Consider the following 16,546-nt stretch of genomic DNA (forward strand, 5'->3'; position numbering starts at 1 on the left):
GGGCACCTTAATCTGACTTCATTAAGTAATGTGGATCTGTCAACAAGGTTAAAAGCATTGGAGAAGTCCACAGTAAGCATGGAAAGAGACCCGTCATTGTGGCGCTCACTCAACACCCTGTTGGCGCTATGTAATACGGCTTCAGTGCCGTCAGACACCCCGACCCCGAACTGAAAATCATTGAGATACTTGGCCATTTCTTTACCAACACCTTTCATAGCCAGCTTGGAAACCAAACGTCTCCATATAGTGCCTACTGCAATAGGTCGTATTCCCTTGTCAGGTTTTAAGAGCGGTGTAAAAGGAGCAGATGCAACAAATTCTGCTAAACTCAAAGGGCATCTTCCCCCTAGCCACAGATTAACCACACAAGTAATAGCACATAGGAGGTCTTTGGCTATAGCCGAACCTTATTCACAAAGAGCATCTAAAATGTGTTGAGCTCTTAACCCATCTCTCCCACACGAGGTTCCTTTAGGGAATGATTTAATGCCCCCAAGGACATTGTCAATATCCACCACAAGGGAAGGTACTAAACATATGGTACTCGGAATGGACGGTGGTGGCTTGTATGGATGCTTATCCTCCAATGCCTTCATGGTAGCATCTCCGTATGGAGCAACCCCCGAGGAATATAATACTTTCACTGCTGCTGTGAAATGCTCATCTGCAACCTTACGGAATGATTTAATGCCCCCAAGGACATTGTCAATATCCACCACAAGGGAAGGTACTAAACATATGGTACTCGGAATGGATGGTGGTGGCTTGTATGGATGTTTATCCTCCAATGCTTCCGTGGTAGCATCTCCGTATGGAGCAACCCCCGAGGAACATAATACTTTCATTGCTGTTGTGAAATGCTCATTTGCAACCTTACGAAGACATTGCCTGATGTTGGTGTCGCCATGTGTTCTATCCTCATGAATGTACTATTTTTTTGTCTTGTTGCTCCAGCCTTATGTTGTCAACCACCGTCATTTGTACCCCAAGTAGCTAATGTGCTTAGGATGTTACGATGTTGCAAGGACTTCCTATTCCCAGACCTACTTTTTTGCCTATTATTGGGCCTGGACATCTGAAGAGTACACCTAGGAAGAATTAACAATGTAACCCACGCTTCAACGGATCCGAGATGAGCAGCCACCTTGGAAAGGGTTGCTTTCAAAGCCTAAGAGAAAGTCATACGGCAGTTATGAGGGATGTTTTTTCCTGTGGTGATAGGTAGCTTAAAAACAAGATCAAGGAGCTAAGCATCCAACACCAACCCCTCATTAAGGTCGGCCTCTGGTTCATTGGGTGGCGGCTTTTGAATACCAACAATATGTCCGCTCATGTCATCAACCTCGCCATTAAATTTAACAAAATCATCTGAGTGGTGACACGAGCGGATTAGGGCATGTAGACTCATAAAATCCCCACATATCCATTGACCGAACTCCTTCAATGTTGCTGCCACTAACATAAACAATCCAAGGTCTATAGAAATAGCCTCTCGCAACATAGCTCTACGCTCATCCGTAGGGAGGTGCAAGCTCTTGATATGAGAAATCATACGAGAGATCCCCTTACCGCCCACTTCAACATTGGATTTTTATTGGTATTTAGATTATAAGTGAAGTCTAAAGGATCTAACGAAATTTGTAATTTGACAGTTTGTTAGTTTTAACTACGAAAACAAATATAAGTAGACATCTAAAGTTTTCAAACATGAATGTTGCCTAAACAGTAAAGCATGTGTATTTACAACTCTTTGTTGGGGCTAACCATGAACTAAAATGACCAAACTAACCTTTGAACACGTACTCCACAATATGCAAATTTCTTTTTGAGATGGTAAAATTTGTTCAATAACGCAAACATTTGCATCGTGTTTTGTTTTTTGGTTCAAGTGCTAGGGCAAAAAATAAACTTACTGTATTTTCTTATAATAGTCGATGGTAAAAATTAGATTTATCTAATTTTGTTCAATGTTAAATACATACAACTTAAAGGACTTAAGGAACTTTAGTACGCCGATTTTAAATTTTCTATACATAATAGGGTCAACATTGACGTGAAAAAATATTATAGAAGATCGATGTTAGAAAAGATTTATTCAATCACTTAAAACCCTAACCACAAGTGTGTTTGTAGTTTCTAAAACTCGATTTTCAGCATATTCCTACGACAAAAAATTATGTGATAATGTTGACCAAAAAGATAGAATACTGTTTGATGAAAGGGGAACACAACGGTCATCGAGCATTGTTGTATGGTTAAGTCATATAGTTGGAGGACATGATTGTGAAGGGGAACATAACAGGTTAGGCACAACCTGATTGGGAGCTATTGTCAAGTCCTTTATGAGCCCATGACAAAGCAAAACCATTTGGCATGTGTATTTTGGAATGTTGGTCTTGGTGTCAAAAGGGAGCATAGGGATGCCGCACTAGCATGATGACCATAAACACTCAATATGTAACACGTTGTTTCAAAGTTTAATTCGAAAGTGCAAACAGAAAGAAGACATTGCATGGTGGCAGGGGATAAAGGTGTAGTGCTCAAAAGTGATATGTCAAAAGACAAAATTACAAGTGTTCAAAAAAAAGTATGATGTCAAGATTCTCTTTCCAAAGGCCCGAAATTTGATCTGCAAGCATTTCAAACTTTTTCACAATATAATAGTTTGAAAGTTTAGTTCGAAAGTGCAAATAGAAAGAAGACATAGCAAGGTGTGAGAAAGATAGAGGGGAGGTGGTGGTGGTGGTGGTGGGGGGGGGGGGGGGGGGGGGGGGGGGGGGGGGGATAAAGTTATAGTGAAAGAAGTGGTATGACAAAAGACAAAATTCCAAGTGTTCAAAAAAAAATGTGATGTCAGGATTCTCTTTCCAAAGGCTTAATGTGTGAAGGCAGTATTTAATCTGCAAGCATTTCAAACTTTTTCATAATATAAAAAAGTCGAGCAATTTTTCTCCTCGAACATGATGACTAGTTGCAAGTAGGGTGTGGGAAATGTCATTTGTTTGGACTAGGGATCAAAGAAAACGCATTAGTCGTAAGATGTCATTTGTTTAGACAATGTTATGATCAAGTTGTACAAGTCCTCTGAAGAGGACCATAATAGGCTAAGCACGACTTGTCGGTAGTTTATCATTGCTTCCTTAATGTGTCATTGGCAAACATATGTGTAAAGGTTGGTTTTGGGATCATAGTAGGTGGCTGGCCAGGGTAGCACACATACATTAAGAGAGTGTTTAAATCTCAATTTGTGTCGATACGCAATCGTAAATGCAACATGTATACAGTAACTTTAAGTTCTATGTGTATTTCAATTATTTTTAGATAAGACACTTCGATGCTCGCACAATATCACGTGTCTTGTAATTTATGGGTATGATTTTTAGCAACTAGCTTGAGATAAATGATATCACGTGTCATGTAATTTACAGTTATGTTTACATGACAATAATATGTTACAAAAGAAGTGTTCTGGTACACACCGCTTTCTAGCCAGTTTCATTTACTTTATTTTCGTCATCTGCGGTTTTCAATCCACAGTTTTCAATGCACGGTATCTATGACATCAATGGAAAACTCCCAACAACTTTTATTTATTCTCACCGGTTTTACAAGATTTAGCTTATATACAAAAAAAATAATAAAAAATAAAAACTAATAATAATAATCACCTGCAACAAACTCATTCTACACATAACACCTACGCAAAGATTAAATGAAGGTAAAATGTCGAAAATACTCTTTTATATATGTATATATTTTTACCCATAGATAATGTAATAAAGGAGATTTACCAACTTTTTAGTAATTTCTTTCTACTTACATAACGTAATAAACACTATTTACCAATCCCATATCTTTTAGTCGTATCAACCGCACCAAATTTGCCAACCTAAATTAAGTTAACATGGATGGCCAAAATAAAATAATCAATGACAAAAATGTCACATTCCAACTATTAAACTTATGCAAAATAATTTGCTCCAGATTTAAATAAACTAAAATATATTGTATTTAATATGATTCTGTAAATAGAGATTTACTCATTATAATCATTAATACACGGGTAAATACAGTAACATTTTGTCTGTTTTAGCAATAAAAACATAGTAAGTTCGATTAAGGGTAGTAAAGTAATTTTCACTTTTAACTTATGGACCTTTGAGGTCCGAAAGGTGTTTGACCATGAAGAGTATGCCCCTATGAACAGCAAGACTTGCCCACTGTGTTTCATATACATTAAGATTAATATATTTTTATTTGTATTATTATTATTATTACTATTATATATATATATATATATATATATATATATATATATATGCACTGTTTATCTTGTATATATATGCACTGTTTATCTTGTGAGCACTCTCTTGTTTGGTTAAACAAAAAAAATAAATAGAGAGAGAAAGAGGAAAGGCTGACTTGGCTCTCGGACATTGACTTGTTCTCCGGCGAATTACACCACCGGAGATGGCGGACCCAGAGATCGGTGAGCTGAGCTTCACCTGATACATGATTTTACCGATTCTTTCTGATACGTTGCATTTTTTTCTCTCAATTTAATGTTTTTTGCAACGAAAACCCCAAAGAAGTAGGTGTGATTCACATTTTCCACCAACGGGATTCTACTCGGATTTTGTGGGGTTTTAATCCGATTTCTGTAATCAAAATTGAAACCCCCATTTTACAATATTTGGAATTAAATCCTCTAAATTTACTCAGATTTACCAATTATGCTGTTTTCGATTTGGTTGTTTCGATTGACTTACATCTTCTTTCTCTCTCATGTTTTTTCTTGGATTTTTTATGGCAAATTGTTTGCTGATAAGCAAAGCTACCTGGGATTTTCATAAATTAATTTTATCAGTTTTTGTTGGCATTAATTGCTTGCATGCTATTTCTGTTTTGATTCTCATGACTATTAACCATGACTATCTGTAATTGTTATTCAATTGTACATAATAGGTGAAGGATCATTTCTATGAGAAAATGCATTTGGGGGTTTTTGGCAGGTTAGCAAGGAATGAGAATTAGGGTTCTTCAATTGAAATCGGAATCCACACTTCTCTTCAGGTCTCAATAATTCTTCAATTAGGGTTTATACAGGCAGAAACGAGTTAAAGTTGCCAAATTTTTCAGTGATCGTGTGAGATCAGGCATGAACTATGAGAGAGGTTTTCCACTCCCTCATTATGAAAACAGTAATTCATGGACTCTGGCAACAGGAATTCCACCGGAAAACGGAATTGGGCCTCGTAGGGGCTCTTGGACTGCAGCCATGCTTGGAGGACCGATTCCAGGGGTTGGTGGCTTAGGTGAGACTCAAGAAAGAGCAAATCCTGTGGATGATGAGGTTATTTGTGGTAAGGAATCGGAATCATGGATGGCGATTCCAAGGGGAAATGGGATTATGGGTCATAGGGATTTGTTGACAACTATCCATCAAAAGAACGGCTTTGTGCCAAATGGGCAGAATTGGAATCCGGTTATACCCGGTGGAAGTTCTTGGTCTCCGGTGACTCCAGGAAAACCGATCTCTCAAAGATCAAATTTGATTACTGTCAACAAACCCACAAATCAAATTGAACAAAATGAGAATTGGAGGGATTTGGTTGGAATGTACAAAGATTTATTGCGAAAAGAAACACTAAATTTGAATGAAGTTGCTCAAGAAATTTACCCGATTCAAAACAATGGAAATCAAAATCAAAACCGTGTTGAACAAAGGAACTTGATCCCAATTCTAAATTCAACCCCGATTCCAACCCCAAACCCAAACCAAAACCATGATTCCAATCCAGTCTCATACTTCCCTTACGAAGACCGGAATTGGGACAATAATCTTTTGTCAGCTATAGTGAGACCCAAGAAAAGCTCGGAATATTTTCCTTTTATAAACACACCACAAAACAATGGTGTTCATGATCTGAATATAATTCCCGTTTCAGATTCAACTACTCAAGTTCAAAGTAACTTTCTGCTAAAAAATCAGCAATCCCCCACATTTGCTTTGGACATGATCAATGGTTACAACTCAAAGCAATTGCCTTCAGGTGATCTATCCTTCTATTTTCTTAAGTTTTTAGTATTTTATTAATTAAATAATAAAAAAATTTGTCATGTCATCATAATTTAAATCAGGCAGCAGGTTACGTATTATTGTAACGAGTATATTATTCAACAATAATAAAAAAATAATTTGAAAGTACATTGCTATTTCTTGCATTAAACCATTTTTTCAACAGATGGATTTCCAGTCCCTTACAGGCCCTCTTACAACCTAAACTCACCACCAAGATCAGAACTAGATGCCGCCTCTGGTGTCACGGGCCCGCTTCCATTTGCTCCAATTACTCCAGATACCGGGAGAAAACAAATTGAAAATCAATGGGTACCCGCGAATAATACGCGAGAAAGTCAAAGTCAGAGTCGAAGTCGAAGTCAAAGTCAAAGAAATGAAAACACAGATAACCATGATAGCGAGCTGTTACATAACATTGTGGAATCCACATCATCTGCGGTTTCAACAACACAAAAAGATCCATTACTTTTCGAGGAAAGGGGCGAATTGGGTATCGACTTAAACAAAACACCCAACCAAAAGACGCCAGCAAGGCGGAAAAAGCACCGCCCGAAGGTCATTAGAGAAGCAAAGCCTAAAAAGACTAAAACGCCCAAAGATCCCACCGAGACCCCGGTTAAAAGGAAGTATGTGAGGAAAAAAGCTGTGGATGTTTTGGAAAGTCCACAAGGAAATGAGGTTCGTGTTAAAAGAAAGTATGTGAGGAAGAAGGGAGTCGAAAACACAGACAGTAAAAAAACCGATGTGGAAGAAGTTACGGGGACCGTTGTCATGACCCCGGTCAAATCGGTCAAGAAAAAATTGAATTTTGACTTGGAGGAAAGTCAAATGAGAGAGGGAGAACACGGTGGTGGTATTAACTTGAATGTGAATCCACAGGATATAGAACAAGAAAGAAGGATTAACAGTGTACTCGAGAGATCAGCAATGAAAGTAGCACAAAACAATGTTAATGATCCAGCTATTCATATGGCTAAAGCAAGAGACCATGCTTTGAATGTTCTTGCAAGAAATTTGACAATGAAGAATGGATATAATAACCAGGTGGGTCAAATGGTCAACTTGGATGAAAGAAGAGGGATAAAAAGACAGTTTTATGAGCAAGTAAATCCTCGTATTCTAAATGCAATGGATTCTCTTGTAATGTACCAGAAACTATTGTTAGGGGGTGATGTTCGTGTTGACCGTGGTCAAGATTTAGCTAGTATTAATCACTTGGAAAGTCATAAGAAAACCAAGACACAAAATGACGGTTTCGCCCCTGAAGATAACTCAAGAGCCTATCCAAGTGTCCCGGCTTTGCAGTTACTAAATTCTTGCAGTCAAAGAGTAGTCAACCCGCCTTATCACACGATGAATGGTGGTGGTGGGAATATTACCGGTGGCCATTTCCGGCCACCCGTGGCGGCTGTTTCGCAAAATTTACAGAAGCATCCGGAAGCTTCTGGAATAACTCAAAGATCGATTCAGGGGGGTAGAGTTAATCCTGTAACCGCAATGGTTAGCTGGAATCGACCGCCTGCTACTCCACCGAAAGATCCCCTTAGATCTGCAGTTGTAACTTACCCTGGTACTATGATAGATAAAAAGAAGACCACAACACAAAAATCGTCCAATCAAATTCAAAGGTCAAATTTGGAAGTTCATCAGCAATCAACAAAGCCAAAAGGTAAACGAGTTTTTAAAAATGTTTAAATAAAAAACTAATGATTAAAAAGTTAAACAAAATTTGTTATTATTTGTGCAGGCGGGAGAAAACAGAAGGTTGCAGTTGCGGTTTCGGTTTCGGTTGAGGATGTAACGGGTATGTTAGAAGCACTATGTATATATGATGAGAATAAGAAAATGCAGAATGCAATTGTTCCATTCAGGGGTAGTAATGTCATTGTTCCATTTGAGCCTATTAAGAAGAGAAAGCCACGACCAAAGGTGGATCTTGATCCAGAGTCGGATAGACTTTGGAGACTTTTGATGGGTAAAGAAGGGAGTGAGGCCAATGAGACTTTGGATAAAGATAAAGAAAAATGGTGGGAAAATGAAAGGCGAGTGTTTTGTGGTAGAGCAGACTCCTTTATTGCCCGTATGCATCTCGTTCAAGGTATAAAAAATAATAAAAAAAAACGTATCTTTCTATAGTATAAAACCTGAATTATAAGCATGTAAATAACTATAGGATCATGTTTATTGGAAAACTCAATCTCAGCCCTTGGATGAAATTAATCTGATGGCCAAGATTTGTAACTGCCCAACCGCTTTGTAACTGCCTAACTGCTTTGTATAACTTTCAGGGGATAGACGATTCTCGCGATGGAAAGGATCTGTGGTTGACTCAGTAATTGGTGTGTTCCTAACACAAAATGTTTCAGATCATCTTTCAAGGTATACTCAAAGTCTGTATGAGGTGTTTTTTTCTAGATTAAATAAACCATCTGAATGAAACTAAATGACCAATTTACCCTTCACATCTCAAGGGAAACAAATTTCACAATATTTATTGAAATTAACGTTAGATAAGTTAGGAGAAAAAAAAAACAGATGTCTTAATACATTAAGGCATGTTTTTTGCTTAACCCATTAAGTCAAAAAAGAAACAGCCCTAAATACCTTGAAAGTAATAATTAAATTAATTATTTTGTTGATTTTCAATGTCTGCAGTTCGGCGTTCATGTCTCTTGCAGCAAAATTCCCATTTAAAACAAGCACAAATGAGACACGCTGCCAAAATGGGACCCGCATACTGGTTGAAGAGCCGATTGAATCCATAGTAGAAAAACACAACAGAACATCGGAATCAGTGATTCTATCTCAAGATTCCCTTGATTCTTGTACAATTCAAGCTGTTGATGAAATTAGATCGAGTTCGGGATCAAATTCGGAAGCAGAAGATCAAATAAGCGGATTCGAAACCAGTAAAAATCCGATTCAACCAGAGAAAGTTAACATGTTCAATAAACTATTCAGTCATGACAACATGAACACCGCCAGGTCACAATACATACATGATGTTGAAATACCAAAAACACCCCTGAGTGGGTCCCTTGGTTTTGGGTTGTTAGGAGGAGAAAGCATATCTTCATTGCCTTCGATTAAGTCAGGATACCATAATACAAGTAATATAAGTTTTCAACAACAAAATGAAGCGAATTCAAAGGAGGTGAATTACACTTCTCCTGAACGTTTAAATACAGCAGCCACAAAAATCTCAAGGGAAAGAAAGGGAGCAATTGAAGATGAAAAGAAGAAGTCGTTTGATTGGGATAGTTTGAGAAGAGATGTGTTATTGAAGTGTGAAAAGGGAGAAAGAAGTAAAGATGCCAAAGATTCACTTGATTATGAAGCGTTGAGACGTGCACATGTGAATCAGATTTCAGATGCTATTAGGGAGCGTGGCATGAATAACTTGCTGGCTGATAGAATAAAGGTGATAATAAATTAATATTTTATTAATTTCACATATGAACTAAATAATAGATAGCATTACAATTGCTGTAAGTTATTATTAATATTAATATAATATAATAAACTATGCAGGATTTTCTTGACCGGCTGGTGAGAGACCATGAGAGTATTGACCTTGAATGGTTGCGGGATGTACCACCAGATAAAGCAAAGTAAGTGGTAGAGAGTAAATGACCATTTTACCCTTACATGCCAACAAACATATTTCACAATATTGAAAAGAAACAACCATTTATAGCTGTCTGTCTGAACAAAGTGCTTAACCCAATTAAATCATTAAGTCAAAAAGAAACAACTCCTAAGCCCTCTAATTGCAAGAATTATGACAGATGAGTTATAAAAGTATTCATAAATTAAATCTTATATATTATGTGTTCTGTTATCTATACTAATATAGTATTATATAAAAATGCAGGGATTATTTGCTAAGTATTCGTGGATTGGGGCTGAAAAGTGTGGAGTGTGTGCGTCTATTAACACTTCACCATCTTGCCTTTCCGGTATGTCATCAGTAAAGCAATGAATATAAAATAAATAAATAAATAAAGGAACTTTAGGTATTGGAAGAGACTTTATTAAAAAATATATCTTTTTTTCAGGTTGACACAAATGTTGGAAGGATAGCAGTGAGACTGGGGTGGGTCCCACTCCAACCACTACCAGAATCTCTCCAGCTTCATCTCTTGGAGATGTAAGTAATACATATAAATAAACAAATAAAGATATATTGTTTTTGTTAAAAAAAAAAAACTTCTAAACTTACTTTTTCACACAGGTATCCCGTGTTGGAGTCGATTCAGAAATATCTCTGGCCTAGACTTTGCAAGCTGGATCAGTTGACATTGTAACCAACCTTACCCTAAAATCATTCATATCAAATTATCAACAAAACAACATTTAAAACATTAGTTTTATGTAAATATCATTTTATGAAAACTTTAAGCTAATTAACGTATGCTTAAATAACAGATACGAGCTACACTACCAAATGATCACATTCGGAAAGGTAAGAACCATTCTAACTTCATTAAAAAGAGATATGAAGTTTTTGATGTCTTAATTAATTAAAAAAATTGCAGGTTTTTTGCACGAAGAGTAAGCCAAACTGTAATGCATGTCCAATGAGAGCAGAGTGTCGTCACTTTGCAAGTGCTTTCACAAGGTAAAGTATATAAACATATATTCAGGTGCTCTGAATGTGTTCAGATGATAAAAAGGACATTTAACTATAGTGCCACACTTGTATTAAGCAATGAGCATAGTGAAATTGTTTCAAATATTATAATAACATAAGTGATATCTAAATGATGCAGTGCAAGGCTTGCTCTACCAGGACCTGAAGAAAAGAAAATAGTACCTTCTGTACCAAATGCAACAGAATCAAATCCAATCCCCCCTCTATTCACTACACCCATGTCATTACCTTCATCTGAAAACAACTACACTTCAAATACACAATCTTTTGGGAGACAGTGTGAACCAATCATTGAAGAACCAACAACTCCAGAGCCAGAAACCGCAGAATTATCATTAAGTGACATTGAAGATCAATACTATGATGATGATGATGGAGATGGAGATGAAATCCCAACTATCAAACTTGACATGAATGAATTCACAATGAACTTACAGAAAATGCAAGAAAGTATGGACATTCAAGGTGATATGTCAAAAGCTTTAGTTGCTTTGAATCCACAAGCTGCTTCTATACCTACACCAAAGCTTAAAAACGTTAGTCGGCTTCGAACTGAGCATCAAGTGTAAGCCTTTTATATTCCCATTAAAAGATTGTGAAAATTAACAACATGCATAAATAAATAAATAGATTCAATTTAATTTACTCTATAACTATGGTGCAGGTATGAGCTTCCAGACTCTCATCCAATTTTAGAAGGGGTTAGTATTACGACTTTCTTGTACACGTGTCATTATGTTACATAAACTAAAAAAATATTTCATTTTTTTCAGTTGGATAGAAGAGAACCGGATGATCCAAGCCCTTACCTCCTTGCAATATGGACGCCAGGTCAGCATGTTTTACTAATTATCATTTACAACCCACTATTTACATTATAACCTTGGTAAATTCCAAATTTACCCTTGTAATCTGATAATTGAACATCAACTTCCAGGTGAAACTGCAAATTCCATGCAACCTCCTGAAAGAGGGTGTCAGGCGCAAGAAACAGGTGTATTGTGTGATAGGACAACGTGTTTTTCATGCAACTGTATCAAAGAAGCAAATGCACAAAGGGTTAGAGGGACTATTTTGGTGAGAACATTTTTTTACTTTCAAGAAACTGTAAATAACTAAATATTTAATCAACTTATGTTTTACATATGTGGCTACTTTCAGATGCCATGTAGGACAGCAACACGAGGGAGTTTTCCACTCAATGGCACATACTTTCAAGTTAATGAGGTATGTTAGAGTTTTGAAACTTAGTTTTTACACATGTAATAAGTCCAGATCATGAGATTAGTCAGCGCCATGTCATCGATCTATGTGCAGATGTTTGCTGATCATGCATCAAGTTTGAATCCAATTGATGTTCCAAGGGCATGGATTTGGAATTTGCCAAGACGAACAGTGTACTTTGGGACTTCTGTATCAACAATCTTCAAAGGTATCAGTAATTGGGATATACTTTTTATTGCATATCTATTAGGGTTTGATTGGTATATTGGAATCATGGAATGGAATTACAAAGGAATGGAATGGATCATTACATTCCATTATCATGTTTGGTTGACTTGAAATTTGAAAGAATAGAATAGATCATTCAAGGATGTTTGTAATTAAAAAATTATTTTAGAAAGTAAAAAGAAATTAGATATCAATATATTCCATCTCATTTGAAATATAATATGTATATATTTCAAAAAGTCAAAAAAAATGTATTCACCACTTTGAAAAAATTGTATACAAAACTAGAAATTTAGATACCATGAAATCTTAGAATAGAACTATAAAGGAAAAAAGCACTTTTAGTTATTTTCTAAAAATAACAAAAAGTAATGCTTAGGTCTCCATACATTTTAATACAAGCAATTAATTAAACTATGAAAACTGGTTCTTGTAGGGCTGACTACTCAAGAAATTCAACAATGCTTTTGGAGAGGTATGTAGTATTTCAATTCTTAATGCTTTTCAAATAATATCAATTATTAGCTTAATGATATGACATGGAAACATTTGCAGGGTTTGTTTGTGTGAGAGGTTTTGATCAGAAAACGCGGGCCCCAAGGCCTCTAATGGCAAGATTGCATTTTCCAGCAAGTAGACTAGTCAATAAAAAGAATGAAGACAAATAGGTTCTCAAGGGCAAAGAGGTCAATGACTAACAAACTGTTGTACATTCATCTATCCATCATTTAACATGACCCATGGCATCATGCATTTTGCATGTAACTTAGACAGGAGAGAAAGAGAGAAAAAAGTTGAGTGATAGTGGTATCATCCACAAACCACCTGCAATTAGTTGATACAAGATTTCTAGTATCATAAAATTTTCGTTTTTCTTATGCTCCAAAACGAGCCATTTTTTATCAGTTAGAACATTACAGAAGAAAGAAGAAAGAGATTAGTTGAGCAGTAGTTATTTTTCTTTTTCTGATTAAGTTATGTATTTTCAAACAGCTTTGAAATAATATGATGATCTATATCAGAAGCCATTGCTTCAAACATTAGTCACCATATACATGTTTTGGAAATGAAAGAAAAGCTTCTTAATTTGACATATTTTTGGTTGAATTACAGAATAGATAGTTTTTCAATTTTTTGTTAGGTCATCAATTCATTAAAGATGATATCATTCACTAAAAGACTTAAAGTTGTAGGACCATTAAAAAAGGGGGGAAGTACTTTCTACTATTATTATTCTTGCAACTCATGTGGTCCAAGAATTTGACTTTCTTTCATAAAAAAATACCAAAAAACTATTTGGTTATAAAGAAAATAAACAAGTCAAATCATGAAAACTGAAGTCCAAAAAGAATCATCCTACTAGATAGTTTTGTTTAAAATATGTCATTTTCATAAATGATAGTTTTTTTTTTTGTATGTTTAACAAAAAGAATGAACTTATAAAAAACAACTTTCCCCATTACGATCATCAGATCTGTGCAATATAAAATCTACTCATCGCCATTATGAGACAACTGCCACATGGAAGTTGATTGTTTATTATTCATCCCATCACGTTTTGTTTACCCCATCTCCACACTGTTCCACCACCCTCAATCGATCACCTTATGCTTGAATGAATGTGTGCAAGATAAAAGTAATACACATCATTAGAAAGCCTAAATATATACACGCAAAACTAAAATTCTTCAGGGCTAAACAAAGAATGAAGAATACGATCCTGAAAACAGATATACGGTCACTTTTCGAACTATTAAACACGGTGAATCACGAATATGATCAACAACATAGCGATTGCGATCAATCAAATCGATTCAAATATAAACTATACAATAATTTATAATTAAGTAATCACAGAATATGGAGAATTTACCTTATAAGCATCACAAAGAAGAACTAAATTCTGCAGAAAGATCCAAATCTGGACACGAGAGAAAAAGTTGGATTTAGTATGTATTTGGATTTTGGGTTGCCGCCTTTTAGGTTTCCTCCCTGTTTCCGCGCAGGTTTATATAGTCTTTAGATATTTACATTAACACCCATTGATTATGGTATAGTGACAAGTTTCCTTTAATGTTAATGTATTTTCAAAAAAGTTTAATTATATTTTAATAAAAATGGACACCAATACAAGTTTTGTTATAATGTAAGCATGTTAGTTACATTATTGTCTTTTTTTAGAGTTCATAGTTTTTGTTGTGTAAACTTGTATTGGTTTGTTCGTAATGTCTTTACTTTGTGTGTGAGTCAAGTTGCGATCTCGCACTTTTTGTTGCCTTAAGTTCGCAGCTTAGTTGTTGACTTGAGATGTCTTTCTTATATTCTTATGATGCATATATATATAGGAATATTAGATAGAATAACGGGTAAGAGTTTTACATATAGAATAGTTATTTACGTCTTATCGAATTGTACTGACTTACCCGTTAATGAAATTGAAATCTTATTTACATCGTGTGTTCTTGTGAATTTTATATTTGTTTGAATCGTGAATCTAAATGTTCCTTCAATTGGTATCAGAGCGGGAGATCATTTGAACTTTTTTCAGATATGTTCATCGTGTTCATCATGTTCATCGAATTCTAGATTTGTTCTTCATTTTGCAAATTGCTTTGCAAATTGATCTTTAATTCTTTTTTTTGAGTTGTTTAATCTTCTCTTTTTCAAGTTCATTGATCTGATTCACACCAAATTTCACTCAAAATGTCAAAACAGGATTCACACTTCGTCACATTCAACCTTCCAAGCAGTATCGGTTCCACATCGAGAATTTTTGTTTTGTTTCCTGATGTAACACCCGATTCAAGGTATTTTTCATTTTGACCGTTGGTGTGCAATTAGTTTTCAAATTTGGTCCCTATGGGCATTATTGTAATTTTTGGGAAAGGGGAGCGTATGTTGGACATACCTCTTGTACGCGGGGCATACGTAATCAGGGGACAAACCCTAATTTTAGGGTTTGGACCCTATTTAAGCAACCTTATGCCCAAGGTTTTCTCCTTACCAGCCTCCTTAGCCTCTTTTGAGTCCCATTTAGAAACTCTAAACCATTTCAAAAGAGAGTTGGCATTTGTGTGTGTTTTGGTGTGTGTTTGGTGTATCTCTAAGAAGAAGAAGCTTGGTTGAGGAGCATTGGTCAAGGAGGAGCTTGTAGATCCAAATTCCATTCATCATTTTCAGCTTCATAAAGGTATAAAGATTTGATCTTGCTCATTCTATGCTTAAATCTAGATCTAGTAGAGTTTTTGTCACTTTTTGTTCCCATAAATGAGATGTAGTGAGAATTTACCACTCCGGAAGTTATGAGTTTCTGCTCTTGATGTTTCTGAGATCCCTAGTCTACAAAGTTAGCATATTGATGGTTGAGGATCAACCATGCATGAGTACATGCCCATTTGGTGAAAGTAGGATGCTAAATTTAAGGTTTGAGTCCATTTGAGCCATGCAAAGGCATCAAGTTAGTGACTTTATGGGTTAAGACGTTCCCCAAGGTTTGGATCTGAAATATAGACAATTGATCTTAAGCATTAAGTGCTTAATGGACAAAAAGGCTGAATGAGGGCGTACACAAGCGTACGCGTCTGGATCCCCGACTATGTGTAGCAACCTAGTACGTCGGGCGTATTAGGGGTACGCTTAGCGTACTCGACCAGAATGGGCTTTTGACTCTTGGGTCGCTATTAGACTTTAGGGTTTTAGGCCCTTGTTGGGCCACAAGACTTTCTGAGATTGGGCCACTGTTAGGCCTTGGGCCTTCATGGACTTGAGCCCATATTGGGCCTTGAGTCTCTTTTAGGAATTAGGCCATTATTGGGCTTTTTGTGCCATTGAGTTTAGGTCACGACTATGAGTTGAAATAAACTCGGGGGTGAAATAGACCCGATACAGCCTTAGGCTGGCATATGAGTTTAAATAGACTCGAAGGTGAAATAGACACGGTACAACATTGAGTTGACGTATATGTATGGTATGCGGTATTTTGGGGGACCCACTAAGCTTTGTGCTTACGGTTTTCAGTTTATGTTCCAGGTACTTCTGGTTCGAAGGGGAAGAGCTTGGGATGAATGCATTGCACACACCATGATTTTCCACTTATTTGACTCTGGTGTACTTTTGGGATGTTTATGGTTACTCTCTAAATACTTTATGGTTTTGACAAACATGTTTGGTTGATAGTTTATTTAATATAAAAACAAAATTACACCTGAAGACTATGAAGTTTGGGCTATTCATTTTGAAAATTATGTTATAGGGATTGAAACTTATGGATCTATGTGACATCCTATTTTCACGGCTAGAAAAAACCGATTTTGTTTATGCTTTATAAAAATCAGAGTACTTCTTTTGATAAAAAA

At 36.1% G+C, this 16,546-nt stretch overlaps 1 protein-coding gene across 1 annotated transcript; it reads left to right on the forward strand.

The window, feature by feature from the left end:
• Window positions 1–4,358: 4,358 nt before the first annotated feature.
• On the forward strand, window positions 4,359–13,241 carry LOC145136933 (DNA glycosylase/AP lyase ROS1-like). The gene is made up of 20 exons (XM_079071046.1): window positions 4,359–4,492; window positions 4,969–6,056; window positions 6,249–7,754; window positions 7,833–8,183; window positions 8,374–8,464; window positions 8,741–9,506; window positions 9,617–9,696; window positions 9,960–10,044; window positions 10,144–10,235; window positions 10,320–10,388; window positions 10,514–10,550; window positions 10,624–10,706; window positions 10,858–11,304; window positions 11,404–11,440; window positions 11,513–11,570; window positions 11,677–11,816; window positions 11,901–11,966; window positions 12,057–12,171; window positions 12,628–12,666; window positions 12,747–13,241. Exons 2-20 carry the CDS (start codon window positions 5,162–5,164, stop codon window positions 12,857–12,859), a joined length of 5,070 nt encoding a protein of 1,689 aa, XP_078927172.1. The 5' UTR covers window positions 4,359–4,492; window positions 4,969–5,161; the 3' UTR covers window positions 12,860–13,241.
• The last annotated feature ends 3,305 nt before the right edge of the window (window positions 13,242–16,546 follow it).

Source organism: Lactuca virosa, chromosome 9 (genome assembly GCF_052849685.1).
Source record: "Lactuca virosa cultivar CGN04683 chromosome 9, Lactuca_virosa_CGN04683_v6, whole genome shotgun sequence".
Taxonomy (NCBI): Eukaryota; Viridiplantae; Streptophyta; class Magnoliopsida; order Asterales; family Asteraceae; genus Lactuca; species Lactuca virosa.